The sequence below is a fragment of the Gracilinanus agilis genome, chromosome 2 (genome assembly GCF_016433145.1).
Source record: "Gracilinanus agilis isolate LMUSP501 chromosome 2, AgileGrace, whole genome shotgun sequence".
Lineage (NCBI taxonomy): Eukaryota > Metazoa > Chordata > Mammalia > Didelphimorphia > Didelphidae > Gracilinanus > Gracilinanus agilis.
This window is the reverse complement of record NC_058131.1, coordinates 310,732,636-310,753,704: the sequence shown is the minus strand read 5'-3', so window position 1 is coordinate 310,753,704 and position 21,069 is coordinate 310,732,636. Positions and strand designations below refer to the sequence as shown.

Sequence of the window (21,069 nt, the reverse complement as noted above, 5' to 3'; positions counted from 1 at the left end):
CAATCTTTTTGGCCATGAAAGCCATAAACGCCACATTTTTTAAAATGTAATTTCGTGAGAGCCGTACAGTGCTCACAGAATGCGCTCCTGTAATAGCGCCTGAAAAAAAATTGACTTCATGGCTCCTGCAGAAAGAGCCATATTTGGCCCTCAAAAGAGCCAGATATGGCTTGAGAGCCATATGTTGCCAACCCCTGCTCTAGAGCTTGCCCCATTAATCCTCCATTTCAGTGGCTTTCAGTCTTTCTTTATCCCCCAGCTATTTTCTGGATACCTAGAAACATGTCAAATCAGATCTTTCCAGGCCAAACAAATAATTAAAACCTCCACTTGATCCTGCCACCTCTTAAAGATATTAATTATCCCATATCTTTCTTTTCTTTAATAGTCAAACTTCCGGGAAAAGCCCTCTACATTCATTTCCTCCATTGCCTTACTCAGCCCTGCCCTTTTTAAATCTGGCTCTGACCTTGCCAATCAAACTGCTTTTTCCAAGATTACCAGTGATCTCTTAGTTGCTAAATCCAAGATCTTTTCTAAATCCTTATCTTTCTTAGATCTCTGTAGTATTTTACATTGACTGCCACCTCCTCCCAACTACTTTTTCTTCCTTGGGCTTTCATGACACTAAAGTATTTATTAAGTGCCTCCAATGTATTGGGCACTGTGCTCATTCTTAGGGGTACAATTATAATCAGGCAAGTCTCTCCCTTCCTCCAAGGACCTTACATTCTGATGAGGAAGACAACACATAAATGGCAGCTTGGGAGGCCTTGTGGTTTTTGAAGTAACATGGAGAGGAACATGGGGAAGTAATAATGGAGACCCCATTCCAGAGAAGATGTGGCAAAAGTTCATCTATCAGATTACATGGTCCCAGGATTAGAGTCCAGATTTCAGTAAGAGGGAAATGAAGAGAAGGGCTAAAGTGCAGTTGTTTTGGTTTTATTCTCTCCTACTTCTTCTCCTAACTGTCTGACCCTTCTTCAGTCTCTTTTGCTATATCATGCTGCTGCTGCCGCCCACTGTCTATGAATTTACTCTCAGTGATCTTATCAACTCCCATGGATTCAATTATCATCTCTATGCAGGTGATTCCAAAATCTATATATCCAACCCTCATCTTTCCCCTGAGCTCCAGCCTCACATCACCAGCTGCCTATTGGACATTTCTAACTTGATATCCAAAATTTGGTGTCACAAACTCAATGTGTCCAAAATAGAACTCATTATCTTTCCCCTTAAAACAATCCCTCTTCAAAAGGCCCTATTTCTGTCAGGAGCACTGTGATCCTTCCAGTCACCCAGCTTAACCTCAGCCATCCCTGACGCCTCACTCTCCTTCACCCACCCCATAGCTAATTTTCTACTAAGTTTTGTACTTATCATTCAGCCTCCACAACATCTCTCACATTTCTCCTTTTTGCCCTACTCATTGCCACCCTAGTTCAAGTGTTTGTCTATTTTCACCTGGATTATTGCACTAGTCTACTAATCTATATAAGTATCTCCTGGGTCTCCCTTTCCAACCCATCCTCTACAAAACTGCAAGATAGATATTTTTAAGGCACAAGCCTGACCATGTCATTTCTTTCTTGTTCAAGAAATCTCAGATGTTTCCTATTAGTCTCTAACATAAAATATAAATTCTCCCATTTGACATTTAAAATCCTGCGTAATCTGTCCCCAGCCTGTCTTTTCTGACTGATTTCATAATATTCACCTTTATGAACTCTATCTTCCAGCCAGATAGATTACTTGTTGGTCTCTGTGCCTGACATTTCATCTCCCACAGCCCTACTTTGCATAAACACTCCTCTCCATCCCCACCTGCCATACCTAGAAGGCTCTTTTTCTTTTCTCCTCTGCCTTTCCTAAACCCTAACTTCCTTCAGAATTCAGCTCAAGTGTTTCCTCAACTACTTGGTCTCTGTCTCTGTCTCTGTCTCTGTCTGTCTATCTGTCTCTCTTTCTCTCCCTCTCTCTCTCTTCTCCTCTCTCTCTCTTTTCCTCTCTCTCTTTCTCTCTTCCTCTCTCTCTGTCTCTCTCTCTCACACACACACATACACACAATCTCACATGTACACACATGTACATTAAGAGGTCTTCTCCAACAAAGTTAATTTGTATTTCCTTCCTTAATTTTGCATTCTATATTAATCTATCTTTGTACATGTGGTTTGCACCAATGTAAGCTCATTGAGAACCAGAACTGATTCCTTTTTTTTATCTCTTTACTAGCAAAGTAACTTTCCTATAATAGAAACTAAATGCTTGTTGAATTGAATTGCCAGGAGACAGAATTCAGACTCAAGAAAGAATGTATCAATACCAGGCCGTAGTTACTTGAGGCTAGTGTTACTTGCTTGCAGGTAACTTGGTTTACTTGCTACTTGCATAGTAGCACTTCTGTTTGACTGCTAAAGGTGAGAAATGTAACAGGTCTGGACATCATTCAGAATAGCTTCATGGAAGAGGAATTGGACCTTGAAGGATGAACAGGATTTCAGCAGGCAGAGAAGAGAGATGAGTTCCAACTCAAAATGTTGTAATCAGCCCTGTGCAGATCACAAAACCAAGGAGTTCTCCATTTGGGCCCCTTAGATATTTTACCTAAAAACAGGAAAGGAACTTTGAGATCATCTACTTAAAATTTCCTCATTTTGCAGATGAGGAAACCAAAGCCTAGGGAAGGGAATGGACTGCCCTAAAGCTATATAGGTAGTCAAAACAGAGCTAGGATTCAAATCCAGATCCTCTGGTCCCAAATCCAATGCCCTCCGTGCTACAATGACCTCAAGACCAGAAAATAACATATTTTCTCCGCAACATTCCAGAGCCATTCTGGATTTTAGAGAAATCAATGCTGCCCTGAGACAAATGCCACTTCTAGGGGACTTTCCCTCATCACATGAACCCACAGTAGCCATCCCTTCTCTATATTCATACCTCATTCTGACATTCCCCATGCCTGCCCCTCTAAGCCATTCTCCCAAACTAGATACATCAGCTGGAAAACATTGATTGGCTGCCAATCAGTGAGCTGCCAAGAACAGTTCAATGTCAGATCAAGGAAAATTTAAATTCCCCAACTCTGCTCTCTCCACCCCTCTCCATCATCATCCATCATATAGAGGGGCGTCCTCTATAAGAGCTCCAGAAGGAGAGGCTTCATCTGCTTCACAAGCTGTAGACAAGAAGTCTTTGCTGGGTTGGCATATCAGTCGACAAAGGCAGCTTCAAGGAAGATGCTGGATCTGATGGGGAATGGTGGTGGCAGGGTGGGGGGAGGGAGGAGCAGTAGGGTGGTCCTTTGGGTCTATGCAGATTCCAGGCTCTTGGGCAAACACATCACTCATTCTCCTGGGAGACTTCTTGGCTCAGAGATGCTAACCAATGCATTGCCAAGCAAGTTGGCAGCTTTAGTAAACCAGACCCTTCCCCTGTAAATAATAATAATGTTCCTGCCTTGTTTACAAAACATTAGACAGTTTGCTAAGTGACTTTCACAACCATTATTGGAGGCAGCATGGTGGACTGGAATAGTTATTTGATGTGAAGGTAGAAGTCTTGGGTTCAAATCTGCATTCTGCTATTTTTTTACATAAGTAATTATGGGCAATTCAGTTTCCCTCTCTGAATCTTAAGTTTTCTCCTCCATAAAATGAAGGATTGGGCAAGTCTTCTCCAGCTCTAAAGCCAACAAGCCATATGATCGCTACTCTTTTCAGATCCAAATCCGACTATCTCATTTGGTCCTCACAACAGGTGGACAGGGAATGCCAGACAAATGAAATCACAAACTGGCCTAAGGACTCAAGAGGTAGCCTAATTCACTAGAAAGGTTCTGTGACAGAATATTATTTAGGAATTCTTATTCAGGGTACAAATTCACTTGGGGGTACAGCACAAAGACTAGTCACCCTGGAAGAGAGCAGCCAGTCTCTCTTAAAAGTCCAGTCCTTGCCTCTTGAGGAGGAGTCGGGGGAACAGGGAAGGTATGCCATGGCAGTGGGACTCTAAGGATAGCCTGGTGATGCTTGCACCTTATGGTAGTTGTGGTCAGCAAAAGATAATAAGATGGAGTACAAGAATGACACTTGCTGCAGAGAAGTATGGCTCCCCTGAATACCGGAGCCCTGGATCACGATCTTAGTCACCCTATGGTAGTTACTATTCTTAGGCAGATAATCTTAAGGCTCAGAGAGAGGAAGTAATTGTCCTTGGCCTCCCCAGTGGGGTAGTGGTAAAGCTCAGATCAGAATCTGAGTCTCCTGACTCCCAGGCAGTGCTGTTTCTACCAGACTCCACTGCCTCCTTAGTGTGGAGGATGGGCTGGAGAGTACTCAGGTCCCAGGAGTTCTATGAGGATTAGCCACAGGGAATCCTCAATCCCACTCAGCTGGGCTGGACTCCAGCTCCCCTGATGGCCCAGCTGGCAGAGCCTTGGTGTGCTTAGGGAAAGCTCAGTATCTGAGTCTACTAAGCCCTGCACATTCTAAAGCAGAAGAGGAAGGTTTGGGTATCGTTTGTTATTTGAGCTTATCTGTGCTATTGCCTTTTCCTGAGGATCCCAGACCCCCAAACTTGGGTTTGGGGTAACCGGGAGAAATTAGGATCCTGAATTCCTGCTGTTTTCTCCCATGTTCTTCTTCCTCCCTTTTCCACTTACAGGTAACATCATTGGCTCTGGGATATTCATCTCCCCCAAAGGCGTGCTGGAACATACGGGCTCAGTAGGCCTGGCCCTTGTGGTCTGGGTACTAGGTGGAGGAATTGCAGCTCTAGGGTCCCTGTGTTATGCTGAGCTCGGAGTGACCATCCCCAAATCTGGAGGTGATTACTCCTATGTGACTGAAATCTTTGGAGGCCTTGCAGGGTGAGTACTAAGGAATGAATTCTGGGATCATCCCACCCCCACCCCCAACTCCCACCCCATCAGAAAAGACAGGACCAGTGACCCCTTTTAGTTATGTGTCATATAGCCTGAAGGTTGGTTATACATGTTTGCTTACAAACTCCAGACACTAAAGGACAAACGATGGCCATTTGCTATGTCTGCTCTGCTTCCTTTGTAAATAAAGGATCTTTTCTCATCCTGAGTGAGAAGAAGAGTTTTCTTCTCTTCTGGTGAGGAGGGGTAGGCAGAAAGACATTACTTAAAGCAAATTCAGTATTATAAAAATTATCTGGATAAATTAGAGCAAGTATTCAATTCTCATTACAAAAGAATTCTTTTTCCAAAGGCACTTGGGGAAGGACGATGACAGGTAAAGACAAAGCACCCACTATGTTCTCAAAAGTTTCAAATTTTTATTTTATCTTAATCCAGCTGGACCATTTCAGGATCCGATAACAGACCATGAAGGGAACAGACATATCTAAATAAGCTATTACCTTTACATAGAAACCATCACCTAGTATTACTATTATCACTACTTTTATACATATGCATGCATATATATATGTATAGATATAATACATGGATAGCGGTGAGGAATGATAGGGATTGGGGACAGAACTCATAAAGGGAAGTCCCTGGATGAGTAAACTTCCTTGATAAGTACAGGTCAGAGCCTTCTCTTCAATTGTGGGCCTTAAGGAGTTTCCTAAAGCATTGAGAAATGAAATTACTTACCCAGGGTCTGTCAATATAGGTCAGAGACCAAACTAGAATCAAGATCATCCTAACTTTGAACCCAGATCTTTTTATTTTTAATATATTTTTATTTCATTAAATATTTCCCAATTACATATAATAATGTTTAACATCCATTTTTTAGAATTTTGAATTCCAGATTCTCTCCCGCTAGTATCTCCTATCCCTTGAGAAGGCAAGCAATGTGATAACTGATTATACATGTGCAGTCATACAAAACATATTTCCATATTTGCCATTGCAAAAGAAAACAAACCAAAAGAAATAAAGTTAAAAAAAAAAGATGCTTGTTCGTATTCAAGAGTTCATCAGTTCTCTCTGGCAGTAGATAGCCCTTTTCCTCCTGGATCCTTTGGAATTGGCTTGATCACAGCCACCAGGTTTTTCACAGTTGATCATCCTTACAATATTCCAGCTCTTTTCTTGATCCACTTTGCTACAGTGAGTAAAGAGCTTGTGCAAATCCTGAATGATCTATCTTGCCTCCTTTGGAATGGTCTCAATACCTGAATAGGCTAACTGTTGTGCCCACACCACCCTAATTAGCTACCACTAATTATGTGGAGGCAGCTACCAGAACTGAAGCATAGTACTGGAATAGAATGAATAAGTCCCCTCTCTGGGATGGGACTAACTTGCTATGTGACTTGGGCCCTCTGAAACTCTCAATTTCCTTATCTGTGAAATAGTGGCTATGGTATCATGGTCTCTAAGAACTAGCATTTTATATATTTTATGGACTTACTGTGAAACCTCAACCTTCATTTGAAACAATGACAGTATCACAAGACCTTACATTTCCCAAAGCTCTTTGAAAGTCATCACTCTACTCACCATGTCCCAAAAGTTACCAAATTGTGCATATCCTTTTGTGCATACCACTACTGAGCCTATACTCCAAAGATAGCAAAGAGGAAGATGATCTATATGCACGAAAATATGTATAAGAGCTCTTTTTATGAGAAGCAAAAATTGGAGACTAGGGGATATCTTCCTATTGGAGAACGACAAACAAATTATGGTATATGATTATAGTGGGACATTATCGTGCTGTGAGAAATTATGAAATGGACCATTTCAGAGGAAACTAGGAAGAATTTTATGAACAGATACAGAGCAAAATGAGCAAAACCAGGACAATCTATACAATGCTAGGAACATTATAGAGAAAAACAACTTTGAAAGACTTTAGAACTCTAACCAACACAATGATAAAATAAAAGTTCAGAAAGAATAATGATGAACTGTGCCACTTACCTCCTCTTAAAATGAAGAAAAAGCCATACTAATTTGGGATTTTGTTTTGCTAAACGGTGAAAGAATGTATCAGGGGATTTGATTTGGGGTTGTTTATGTATTTTGCTTTTTAGTTTATTCCATGAGGGAGGAGTAGTGAGAGGAATAGATTATTTTTTATTTGATATTTGAAAAATAAAAATAATAAACTAAAATTTAAAATAGCAGTGCTATCTTAATATGATTGATACAAACAACTCACTGTTGAGCTAAGGCTATCTCTCTCATATCAAGAAAAAGGAAAAGCTTTGATGTTCCATTCAGCATCTAGAGTACATTAGAAACACTTCTTTAAAACATATAGAATTTAATTCCTTACAATCGTCTGAGTAACCCACAGCAATTCAGCCCACCCAGTAAGTTCACGAAGAAGAGAGTTTCTAGACAAATGAGTTCCAGAAGCTTTGTAGTAGAATTGGCAACAAAAGGGCAGGGCTGCAGGGAGAGAGGAACTTAGAGAATTGCATAATCATATCATCAATAATCAAAAATAATATACAGCAGAAAATACAAAACTCTCCCTGACAGTTATATATATATAATAAGCCCATGAATTGAAATGCAAAGGGTAGAATTCATTCATTCACATAATTATTTCTTCTACAGATAATAAATGATTATTAATCTTTAATTTCTTTAAACCCTTACTTTCTGCCTTAGAGTCAATACTGTGTATTGGTTCCAAGGCAGAAGAGTGGTAAGGACTAGGCAATGGGGGTTAAGTGACTTGTCCAGAGTAACACAGCTAGGAAGTATCTGAGGCCAAATTTGAACACAGGTCCCGTTTCTAGGCTTGGCTCTCAATGCACTGAACCACCTAGCTGCCCCTTTAATTTATTTTTTGATAAATGTTTCTGCTTTATGAAGAAAACACTATTGATCAATATCATTTTATTTTTGAGAAGAAAACAGACTATAAGAGCCTGGTCCTCACTCAAAATCCACCGAGCCTTCGAAAAGATGCAGGGTATTCTAAAAATGTGGAATAGATTGAGAGATTAGGCAAAACAGATTACAGTAGTTTAAAAGAAATGAGATGCACAAATTCAGAGGCATTTCCATCTCAGATGTTCATATTTGTGTCCTACCTGTGGTAGAGCCTTCCAAGCTCTGATCAGCCACAGTCAAACAGAGGTACCTTGACTCCAACATGGTGATGTCATTTTGGTCCTCTTCCAGTAGGATGAACAACAACAAGCAACTTGCCCAGGGTCATACACTTTTAGAGGCAGACTTAGAACTAATTCCTAGGTTGCCCAATCATTTCCACTACTCTGGAGGCCCTCAATGTAGCTCCTTTAATAGCTCCCTGAGTGGGGAGAAAATGACTCTAGGGGGATGATCATATCTTAAGCCAAGGCAAGTTTATCTCATGATAAATGAAAATGGGAGGCCCACCAGCCTTCCCAAACAGCTTGGACCAATGCCTGAGCAAGAGGCAGCCTCGTAGCTAGAGCGCTGGATTTGGAGACAGGAAACCCTGTCTCAAACTAGGAAATGGTTGGCTGCCTGAACCTTGGCCAGTCATTTAACTTCTCACTTGAGATTTTTAGTTTTCTCATCTGTAAAATTAAAGGGTTGGGTTTATAACCTTGAAGGTCTCTTTGAACTCTAAATTGATGGTCCTATGAGCTTTATAAAAATACAGGTCTAGCCTCTAGGCTCTGGGTTCTGGACTCTAGGGTCAAGGCTGGACCCTGAGCAATGGGCTTTAACCTCTTGGTGCTAACCTAGTCTTTAGACTTGGGGTTCCTTGTTCCCAGCAGTCCCTGCTCTCTAGGCAGGTGACCCTAAACCCTCTCTTTCCTCTAATTCCAGCTTCCTGCTGCTTTGGAGTTCAGTACTCATCATGTACCCCACCAGCCTGGCCGTCATCTCACTGACCTTCTCCAACTATGTCCTCCAGCCTGTGTTTCCCAATTGCATCCCGCCCTACACAGCTTCCAGAGTACTCTCCATGGCCTGCCTATGTAGGTGCCACCCATCTTTCTCTCCTCCCTGTAGTGCCTGGGGAACCCCCTGCATGTTTGTAGGGAAAGGCTTCAGATCCCCCTTTTTCTCCACCCACCCACATCTCCCACAAGGTGGATGGACCTCTTGCCCAGTCTCTTCCCCTCTTCATCTGTATAGTTCAAATATCTCTCTCTATCCTTCTTCAACTCTGTCATCTCACCTCAGGAACAAAGAAGCCATTGAAATGCTTCTTTGGACCCTGGTGTAGAGGTAGGGGTGGTGGTAGGGGAGCCCGCCTGTGATAGTCTAAACATGGCCTCAGGAGCTTAGTAGAGGTAGTCAAATTCTGACAAGTTGCTTACCTACACATAAGCTGTCACCCTTCCAAATTTGGGAGCCCCATTCCCAGACACTTGCTTAGCCTTCTCTTTCAGACTTCATCATGAAATTGTGGGAATATTCATAGAATATGGTAAATGGACCAAAGGCTCAAGACCACCCTCTTTTCTTTCCACTCCCTACTCCCTAAAATATCTGGCCATCCATGTCCCAGTAAACTGACCTAAAAAGCAACTTGCCTATCAGAATTCCTTAAATCCATTCCAATCCTCACCCCTGAGCCATTAAAATAAAATTAGTTTTTGCTCACTTCTTCAGGAATGAGTTTTGTTGTTTAGGTTTATCCAAATGTACCCAGTGTTCATCATTACAGATAACCAAGAGGGATCTGGGGAGAAATTCTGTCTCCTGAGTTTGTGGCCATATCTCCAGGACATGGTGGTCCCGTAGTCTGTTCCAGTAACACCCCTTTCCTCCTACCCAGTGTTCCTCACATTTGTGAATGGCTCCAGTGTCCGGTGGGCCACACGGATCCAGGACATCTTCACAGGAGGGAAGTTGCTGGCACTTGCCCTCATCATCAGCGTTGGCTTCGTCCAGATCTTCCGGGGTATTGAAAGTGGGGTGGGTGGGTGGGTTGCCTGGCTCCTGGGCCCCAGGGAAGGCGCTCTACCATGAATGGGTCTTCGGGGTTGGAGACACCCGTTGGCCTCTTTCCCCCAATACTCCATCTGGCCTCCACAGGCAACTATGAGGAGCTGAAGCCTGACAATGCATTCAGCTTCTGGATGACGCCGAACGTGGGGCACCTGGCCCTCGCCTTCCTGCAGGCATCCTTTGCGTTCAGCGGCTGGAATTTTCTCAACTATGTGACAGAAGAACTGGTTGAGCCCCGCAAGTGAGTGAGCATCAGTGGGATATGGGGGCCCATGAAATCCAAGGCTCTGGGAGACAAGAAAGTGCTGGTGCTCCCTGCAGCCTTGATGGAGGAATGATGCAAAATATGAATGGGGAAATGGGAGGGGGAAACAGAGGCACAGATCCTGACACAGGAAGCCCAAAAGTGGTTCACCTGGATGAGGGATGGGTTTTCAATAGCTACTTTCCTGAGGGAAACAGAAGGCTGTATCTTTGATGCCTCTGCCCCAGCTGACAATGAGAACTAGTACCCTGGACTTGGACTCAAGAGACCAGAGTTTGAATCTCAAAGTCAACCTTTACTGTGTGACCATGGACAAGTTCCTTGACTCTTTTAAAGCCTCAGTTTCCTGACCTGAAAAATAGGAGTTAATAATTCCAATGGAATTATTCACCATAAAAGGTTATTGTAAGGATCAAATGAGGAAATATGCAGGGTGTCCCAAAAGTCCTAATGAGGCTGCAAGCTTTGATAGCTTTAATTTGAATCCTGCACAGTAACCTGCCCTATGGAAAGTAGAAAAATGAGGAGCTCTGAGATCCACCTTTGGAACAATACTTCAAATGTTTCTACCAAGGGGCCTATATTTTTCCTACAAGTTGCTGAGAGCTCCTCTCAATCAAGCTCAGTCCCAGACATAAGAGCACTGTAGTTTATCACATCTGGTATACTAATTGTGGCAACCTTTTGATATCCTTCGTAGCAAAGAGGAGATTAAAATAAGATTCCAGAAATAAAAATGATACTTCTTTGTGGTTAAAATAAATAATATTGAAATAAGTAAAATAAGCATAAATCTAAATATTAAAGTTTTGAATTTTGAAAGATATTTAATCACTTTAAAAATTCAAATAAATAAAAGTAAATATAAATGTTAAAATAAATAAGGCTATAATAAATAATTGCTTTAAGGTGATTCAAATAAATAAAAGTAAATATTAATATTAAAATAAAACCACTTAATCTCTTTAAAGCTAGAAGCCACCCTAAGACTTTTGGGGCACACTGTATGTAAATTATGTTAGCTATTATTATCATTCTTTTTCCTTAAGTAGGAAAGGAGGCTGATAACAAGCATCTTCTCTGTGTATAGACCTTGAAGGGGGGAAAAAGAGCCCTACTCTCAGGGACTTTCTCATCTGAGGGGTTGACAAGAGACAAGAATGGATTTTCCAAAGAACAGATTAATAGAGCCTGCTTCTCTCTAAGAAAGAATGACCACTCCTTAGAGGTCATGTTAAATGGCCTGTGACCTTTGTCAACATACCATAAGCTCCTGCATGTTAGTAAAAAGATTCTGGAACTTGGAGTTAGGAAGCCTGTATTCTTGTCTCTTAAACTCCAGAAGGACTAATAATAATTACTTTGCCCGGTGCCTTTGGACAAATAATCTAAGTTTTAGACTAAGTTTCCTCATCAGTAAAATGGAGATAATATGAGAATCCAATGAAAGAACTGGGCTTGTTTAACCTGGAGAATTTGGATGTTTAACCAGGGGGCACCTGAGAGCTATCTTCCCCTAGATAAAGGACTGTCAAGTAAAAGAATCTTTATACTTTTTTTCTTTCTTGGCCCCAGGGGGCAGAACTAGGATTAATGGAGGGAAGCCACAGAGAGGTTCATTTTAGCATAGTATGAGGAAAAAAAAATGATATCTGACAATGGAATAAGTTGTCTTATCAGGTAGCAAACTTCCCCATATTTTTTTTTTAAGTAGTCAGTGTCTGGATTCTGGCATGGTGCAGGAGGCTGGACTAGACAACCTCTAAGACCCTTTCCTGTTCTGAGATTCTGTGAATGTCTGCCCTGACTATCTCACAGGACTTAGAATCAAAGCACATTAGAGCTGGAAGGACCTCATAAGCCATCTCATCCAGTCCCTTTTCTCTTCAGATGTTGGAACTAAGGCCAGGAGAGGTTAAATATTTGCTGGGTTCACACAGTGAGTTAGGGGCAGAGCCAAAGCTGCTCTGAGGCTCAAACCAGATCACAATTTAACATGCCCTGGAAAGTAGAAAGTCCCATGCAGCTGTGAGACCCCAGAGCACCCTTCCCAGCCCCATGTGGCTCCAAATATGGGGAATTCTGATTCCTTGTTAATCAGCTGACGCATGAGTGGGCTTCATGTTGGCTCCTACTGGATGTACAGAGTGAAGAGATGTCAGATGCAAGACAAAACAAAACAAAATTAAACCTAAACCATTGCATTGTCATCCCAAAAGGAAATGAAGATAGATCCTGAGATTAACTAACCAAAAAGGAGGAGGACGGGTCAAACCCAATCCCTCTTACTCAGCAGCCCTTCTGAGTCCTAAATCTCTCAGTATCAGAGGGTTTACCATAGGCTACCAGGCAGAGGACAACCACTTCCACATTATTTGGGATCTGAAGATCCAAAATGTGAATTATTCAGGCCTCCAGGCCTCTACTACCAAGAGCAAGAGAAGGAAAGGGGAAAAAAGATGGAGTTGCCTGGCAATGGAATAAATTGTCTTATTAGGTAGCAAACTTCCCCTCATTTAAAAAAAGGGGGGGGGAGGGAAAGAGGGGGAAAAACCAGATCTGTGGCTCCCTGTAAGCCATGCCAGTCCGTGGGGTGTCTCAGAACTCAATGTTGGTGAGATGGGAGTTTATTGATTTTCCTGGATTCCAGTGCCACCAGTTTCCCAGAGGTCATTTGGTCCCAATCATACCAGACTAGAAATCCCCTCTAAAATCTCTAATAAGCAAATGTCTAGCTAGCCTGGGCTTTAAGACCTCAAGTAAGAAAGAACACTGCCTACAAAGGCAGCCTATTTCCTTTTCTTGATAGCTGTGATCATTAGGAAGTTTATCTTTATTTCTAGTCTAGATAACAACAACAACAACAACAAAAATAACAATAGCTAGCATTTTTTTTAAGGTTTGCAAAATACTGTTTATTTGTTCTCATTTAATCCTTGCAACTACCCTGGAAGGTAGGTGCTATTATTATCCCTTACAAAAGAGGAAACTGAGGCAGAAGAAAGTTAAAAGACTTGGCCAGGACCACACAGCTAGTGAGTATCTGAGACAGGATTTTAACTCAGGTCTTCCTGATTCCTGGCATTGTTATTGCATACCCATTGCCTTTAGCTCTGCCCTCTGCCCTCTTTAATCTTCTTCTATCCCATTCTCTTACCCAACATACTTTGTGAGGGACCACAATCAATCAAAGGTCGCATGTATAGCATGTTGCTAGCCAGGGGGCATCAGATGCCCCCACAGCTATGCCTCACCACCTGTGGGTCTGTCCTTTCCTTCTCCCAAGTATCAATACTGATGAATCCCTATTGTTCTCCCAACAGGAACCTACCTCGAGCCATCTTCATCTCCATTCCACTGGTGACATTCGTGTACACCTTCACCAATGTGGCGTACTTCACGGCTATGTCCCCACACGAGCTCTTGTCTTCCAACGCAGTCGCTGTGGTAAGTACCACAGCCTACCCTAACCTAAGACCTGCCATGCTCCCTCTTCTTCACCGACCACCCCCAAGCAGGCTAGTCGCTTCAATCCCTCTGCCTTCCATTGCTCTAGACATTTGGAGAGAAGCTACTGGGCTATTTCTCTTGGATCATGCCTGTCTCCGTCGCCCTTTCTACTTTTGGAGGGATCAATGGATATCTTTTCACCTCCTCCAGGTAAGCAACCTAGATCTCTGTCAAGAAAGGGTGATGTCAGAGAGTCTGAGAGGGGCTAAGGACTTCAAGAGGAGTGAGAAAGAGCTGAGGATGAGTCCTCCTTTAGCATTAACATTGAATCTCCTGAGGAAAATTCCCAGTTCCTCTAAAAACAACACAAGAGGGAATCAGGAAAGGGAAAAATTTCATGCCCACATGGGCTACTGAACCCTAGCTAAGGGGAGGGTCAGAAGGGTTTTCCTCAGTGAGACAGAGAGAATTGGGGAGATGGAGGGATGGCTTAACCATTAGTCACAGGCTAACCAAGCCAGTGTCTTGGATGCACCAGGCACCAGGAAGGGAGAAATCTAGGGCTCAGTTCTAGGTTCTGTACTGCTACCATCTATTCCTCATTGTCTGATGCATTAAATATAGAGCTTATCCAGGCTCCAGACTGGTATTTCTTCCTTCCAGATTATGCTTTTCTGGAGCCCGTGAAGGCCACCTTCCCAGTCTGCTGGCCATGATTCATGTCCAACACTGCACCCCCATTCCTGCACTTCTCGTCTGTGTAAGTCTAGCTATCCCTGATTGTACCTGACCCCCTGTTTCAGGAGATTCTGGGGCTGGACTGGGCCCTGCTAGCTTTCTATAAACACAACATCAGTGCCTTTAGTAGAACCTCCTGAGCAATGAAAATCAACTTGCTTGAATTACCTGAATAACTAATCTCAGTTTTCTTTGCCAGTATACACCTGGATATGAAACATATATTGACCAAAGTTGACAACCTAGGTGGTGGGGTTATCAAAACCTCTTTCCCAGTTTAACAGTCACTCCAGTTTTTTGTTTTTGTTTTTTTCGTAGGACTCTAGTGTTCTTCCTTGGGTTGGCCCCAACCTCTCAGAGGCAAGAGAAAATATGTACCCTTATGTACCTTCCTCATCCCACACTAATCCCCTAATAATGTCACCAATCCAAGTGACCTCCACCTCAAAGGTGATCTGGGTTGAGTTTCTGGAATTGAAATTTAAGTGCCATATATGAGAAACACATTCACACACACAGCCTCCTAAGCTTGGTCTGCGCTCATCATATGAGACCAGGCGCTGATGGAAGAGTCACCATCACAGACCAAGAAGCAACTATAGCAATTTGGAAGGGGGTGATATAGTCTAAGTGTTCTTGTTGGGCAGTTATGAGAAATGGGACTTTCCTAAAAAATAGACATGCAAAGTAAAGGTGGCAAGAACAGGAGAGTTAAGTCAGACTTCAGAAATAAATAAAACCAAAAAAGTAGAACTCACTCAGCCTCGCATAAAGCACTGCATGCAGGATTGGATAAAAGAATGACTTTTCTGCATCCTAGGCTTACTTAATCCCACTCTGATTAGATGGGGTCTGAAAAAGGAAGATCCCCTAGAAAACCCTTTCCCCAATGCTACAGAGCCAGACCTAATGGGTATAAGAACCTCTATTCCCCTCCCCTTCCTTTTCCTATCCCATTCTCCCACCTCCATCCTGAGCATTAACCATCTCTTGTACCTGTAGCACCTTTTAGGCACTCCTAAACACTCCCTGAGCTGTGAGCCTGGCAGTGGAAGGATCTCATTCCCATTGTGATAAAGGCCAGCTCCTGCTCCCTGTGGCTCCCAGCTAGGACACAAATATCTGCCATAATACAGAGAGATGGTCATGCCTTGCTTATTCATCCTGAGAGGAATTCTGAGAAATTGTGAAGGTTGTCTTCAACTCCCACCCTTTTATGTCCTCCCTTCTTTTACCAGTGTTAACTTCTTACTCTTATCCCTTAAATTCCCTGGATAGTACCTAGTCTGCCCTCCAACACAAAACTCTCACCTGCCCCTGGATCTTCCTCTAAGGCACCCCACACCCTAACCCCCCCCCCAAAAAACTTGCATCTTCCTCAAACGTCTTTAACCCCTTTTCTCTGGCCAGGGGGATTCTCCAACTGTGATGAAATTACCAAGCAAATTAACCCCTTTTTTCCTTGGATCCAGTTCAGCAAGGAAAGAACTTGAGGTTTAAGTAGCAGTAGAGAAGGTACCACTGAGTCCTAAATGGGTCTGTATCAGAGTGAGGGTCCTGAAAGCAGCTGCAGCCGGGGGCTTTCAGATGCATTAACAGTCCATTCCCCTTCTCTTCCAGTGTGGAGTCACAGCAGTGATCATGCTTGTGGGAGACACATACACATTAATTAATTATGTGTCCTTCATCAACTACCTCTGCTACGGAGTGACCATCATTGGCTTGATTGTGTTGAGATGGAAGAGACCCAAGCTCTTCAGACCCATCAAGGTGAGCCTCGCTCAGCCTCACGTCGGGCCTGAATGCGATATGAGGGTCCTCAAGCCTCCTTAGCTGAGGTGGCCCAGAGACCAAAACAGTAATAATCCTAACAAGCATTTATGGGTGCCTCCGAGTTTGCAAAGTGCCTTCCATTTGTCACCTCATTCAGCCGCTAGGTGGTGCACTGAATAGCACTGGAAATGGGCTCAAGAAGACTTGAGGACAATATGAGGTCAGATCACTTACTAGCTGTGTGACTCTGGGCAAGTCACTTTATCTTTCATTGCTTCAATTTCTTCAACTGTAAGAAGTGGATGATATCAGCATTGTTATTAGAGTAAAATTAGACAATATCGATATGGGGCTTCACAAGCCTTGAAGCGCTATGTAAATATTAGCTATCATTAGATTACCAGTATTAGAGCTATTATTAGATTATTATTATGATAGCTATCATTCAATTATTATAGCTATCATTTGATTATTATTACTATAGATATAAGATTATTATTATAGCTATCATTGCATTATTATTATTATTAAATATATCATTAGATTATTACTATAGATATCAGAATACTATTATAGCTACCATTAGATTATTAACATTGTCATTAGATTATTGTTAGTAATAATTAGTAATCATTAGCTTATTATAGTTATCATTCAGTTATTATAGCTACCATTTGATTATTACCATAGATATCAGATTATTATTATAACTATCATTGCATTATTATTATTAAATATATCATGATTACTATAGATATCATCATATTATTATAGCTACCATTATATTATTATTAATAGTATCATTAGATCATTGTTATAGCTTTCAGATTATTATTAAAGCTTTCATTAGATTACTATTAGTAATAATGAAAAATCATTAGATTATCATAGCTATCATTCAATTATTATCATAGCTATCATTTGATTATTATTACTATAGATATCATATTATTATTATATCTATCATTGCATTATTATTAAGTATATCATTCGATTATTATTACCATAGATATCAGAATATTATTATAGCTATCATTCAATTATTATTATCACTATCAGAATATGATTAGCTACCTATAAGCTTAAAAATTAGTATATAATTTCTCCAAGTATTATATTTAATAAGATTTATTAATAGTAACTTGAAGTAAAAGAAAATAAAAAGCTAGAGTAAATAGGGAGCTAACCCAGCCTCGGTCATGAGAGAAGAGAGCGAGAGGGTGGGGTTACAGCAAACTTAAACAATACGTAAGGACACTACATGGACAAAAGGAAAAGGATTCTGGGAGATGAAGTCCAAGGGTTCAAGATTTTCTAATTACACATTCTATTAAAATATTATTAACACTATCATTAGATTATTATTATAACTATCAGATTATTATTAAAGCTATCATTAGATTATTATTATTAAATCTATCATTGGATTATTATTATTAGATCCTCACCGTGACCTTTTTAGGTAGGTGCTATTATCATCCCCATTTTAGAAATGAGGAAACTGAAACTGAGAGTAATTAAATGACTTTGTCCGGCACCACAGAGCTAATGAGTGTCTGTGGCAGGATCTGAACTCAGGAGGTCTTCTTAATCCCTCTACTTCTGGCTCACTACCCACTGTACCACCTAGTGGCCTCAGCAGCAGCAGGGGCTGAACAGGACACCCAGAAAAATAATATAATATCCTGCCTAAGGAACATGCCAGAATTTGTGCATCCAAAGGAATGCACAATCCCTTCAAAACAGCCCCATTTGGGATCACACAACATTGCTACTGTTCTTGGCATCTCTGTGAATCACCTTCATAGCCAACTTGAAAACAAACACACAAAACCTCATTACTTCAAAGTTGTCCCTTATTTTTCACCCATGCACAATGAGTCAACTTAGTAATAACAGCTAATTTGTTCTCTGTCAGACACTGTACTAAGCGCTTTACAATTCTTTTTTTTTTTTTTTTTAAACCCTTGTACTTCGGTGTACTGTCTCATAGGTGGAAGATTGGCAAGGGTGGGCAATGTGGGTCAAGTGACCTGCCCAGGGTCACACAGCTGGGAAGTGGCTGAGGCCGAGTTTGAACCCAGGACCTCCTGTCTCTAGGCCTGACTCACTCCACTGAGCTACCCAGCTGTCCCACACGCTTTACAATTCTTAATGGCATTCGCTCCTCCCATCCCTGGGAGGTGGATGTTGTTATTAGCACCCCCATTTTACAGATGAGGACAAGGAGATGAATAGAGGTGAAATGACTGGCCCAGGATCACAGAGATAGTGCCTGAGGTCAGATTTGACCCCCTACCTGTCACAGATTTGCTCCTAGTTCTCTCCTTGTCATCCTCCTAAGTGCTCCACTCTTAGGCTTTTCAAGCTTTCCGTGGGCTCTGCAGCGAATTTCCTTATCTACATTGTCCCCATAATTAAAGCATGAGTTCCTTGTGCGTGGACTGTCTTTTTCTATTTGTATTCCCTGGATTTCGTAGGGCACTTGGCCCAGAGCCATTCATAAAGGGTTTTTCGCTGATTCACCCAATAACCTTCCCTAATGACTGTTGGGAGAGGGGAGACGAAGGCAGGAAGGGCAAGGGGTTCTAGGAGACTGCTGGGCAGGGAATAGGGTTGTCCCGGTCTCATATTTGTCTTCGCATCCCCAGTGCCTGGCACGGTATACAGGAGGCACTTCATAAATGCTTGTTGCCCGAGCATCTAACTCCTGGAAGAATGTGGCCCCATTGGCCCTTGTTGTTCTTTCTCCTTCTCCAGGTAAACATTCTCATCCCAATCACATACTTGACCTTTTGGGCATTTCTGCTGATCTTCAGCTTTTACTCAGAGCCGGTGGTCTGTGGCATTGGCCTCATCATCATTCTCACAGGTGTCCCTGTGTTCTTCCTGGGCGTGTCCTGGAAAAACAAACCAAAGTGTGTGCACAGGCTCGTTGGTGAGTGACGGGATGGGGCAGAACAACGGCTGGGAGGCGGGCTGGGCTCCTAGGAGCTTCCGTCAGGAGCTGGAGGGGACCTCAGAGACCATGGAGTCCAACCTCCTCTTTTTACAAATGAGGAAACTGAGGCCCAGGGAGGTCAAGTGACTTGCCCAATGTCACAGAGGTAGTAAAATGTTTGAGGCAAGATTTGAACCCAGGTCCTCTGACTCCAGAACAGGTCCTCTTTCCACTGTGCCACCCTACTAAGCTGGCCTGTAGGGGCCCAAGGGGAAAAGGGCCTTGATGGACCAGGAAAAGCTCAATTAAAGGCTAAGTGGGATTCCACCGGAGAGGAGAGTCCTCCAGGCCCTGGAAAGTTAATCTTTGAAAGACATTTCAGGGCCCCGAAGCTCTGAGCTACTCATTATGCTGACTATAAGGACACTTTTTCTTTTTCAGTCACATGTCCAAATAATTTTTGACTCGAGGACTTTGATGTTAAAGCTCTTTCAACATTATGGCCCTCCAGAAAAGAGAAAGAGAAAGAAGGAAGGAAGAGAGGAAGGAAAGGAGAAAGGCAGGGAGGTAGCATGCAGGATCACTAGAGAATCCCATCCTGTGAGGCAGGAGGAGAAGCTCTGGGCCAGGAGTCAGGAGAGCTGGATGCCAGTCCTGCCCTTGCCACTAACTTCCTATGTGACTTTCAGCAAGTCCCTTCCCTTCTCTGGGCCTTCTTCACCACATGTAAAGTGAGGGGGTTGAATGAGATGCTCTTTAAGGTCCCTCCCAGCTCTGACAGTCTGTGACCTCAGAGACCAGCAGGTATGGGTATGGGGGTGGTTTTCCGAGGGACAGACTGAAGAAGAAGTAGCTTTGGGGTTGTGCTTATTGAGGGGTAGATAGAACTGGACAGGTTTCCTCTGGAAATCCTGGTGGGTTATTTCTCAGTTATCTGCAAACCACTCAATGATTGGCATTAGCCCTTGCCTAACGGCTTCCGTCTGCCCTCAGAGTCCATTACATGCTGGGGCCAGAAGTTGTGCTTCGTGGTATACCCTCAGAGCGATGCCCCCGAAGAGGAAAACGGTCCCTGCCCTCACCCCACCCTTCCTGGAAGTGAAAAGACTTTGAAGACACAATGAGATGCTTATCAAGAGTCAAGTAGATTTTTTTTGTTTACAAGTTTTGTTTTTGTTTTTGAAAAAGTTTTCTTGGGGAAAAAAAATGTTTCTTAGATACTTTTCATAGCAAAGCCCCACCCCCCAACAGCAGCCCCCACCCCAGATCAGCCCATCTTAGCTATGCAAACAGCAAGAAGTCTATAAATAAAACAAGGATCCGATTGGCTAATTCCGACACTTGGTTCAGTCCATCAGTGAGGTTAATTTAGAAGCACAATGCACAGAGGCCAGGTGAGCTGCTCACGTCCTAAAGGACCAGCCAAACTGGGAATTTGGGGCCACACTCACACCTCTGCCTTATCTCAGAGAGCAGAACCAATATGGGCCCATCTGCTGGATTTGTAATTCCACGTAATCATGGCCCCCTGGCCCATGCCCTAGGTAGCAGCGTTGGTGGAGGCCATATGGTCAGTAAGCAAGTGTGAGGGAGTGCCACCTTAATGCAAAGAAAGGAGAATTTCACTAGCTTAATCTGAAGAATGAAGGAATCACCAGTCACTCATACCTGAGAGGATCCTGTAGTCTGAATAAGGACATCCCACTTCTTTCTCATATACCTTTTCAAAAAAAAAAAAAAAAATGGAATCTCTTTGTCTTTCACTCATTCTTGGCCCCAGGTCACCCTTGCATGGAATAAGAAATAACTGATGCCAAGAAAAGACAGGAGAGGGGAGATATGGGGAAAGAGAGGAAGCTAGGAAAGAGAGAGATGTCAAAGTTCTCACCAGGCGAGGGTTGGAGGGAGGGTTGGGCTGATTCTCCAGCTCTTCTAATCTGCCATGAGTGGGGCTGGGTTTAACAAAGCAGCCTTCTCTAAGAGACAAAAATAGCTGCA

General features: G+C 42.6%; 1 protein-coding gene across 1 annotated transcript; it reads left to right on the top strand.

Annotated features, from left to right (window-relative positions):
• The first annotated feature begins 1,006 nt into the window (after nucleotides 1-1,006).
• On the top strand, nucleotides 1,007-20,336 carry SLC7A10 (solute carrier family 7 member 10). The gene is made up of 11 exons (XM_044659732.1): nucleotides 1,007-1,091; nucleotides 4,675-4,879; nucleotides 8,774-8,925; nucleotides 9,732-9,857; nucleotides 9,992-10,145; nucleotides 13,493-13,616; nucleotides 13,726-13,829; nucleotides 14,283-14,379; nucleotides 15,978-16,127; nucleotides 18,891-19,068; nucleotides 20,065-20,336. The coding sequence occupies exons 1-11, from the start codon at nucleotides 1,007-1,009 to the stop codon at nucleotides 20,193-20,195; spliced, it is 1,506 nt and encodes a 501-aa protein (XP_044515667.1). The 3' UTR covers nucleotides 20,196-20,336.
• The last annotated feature ends 733 nt before the right edge of the window (nucleotides 20,337-21,069 follow it).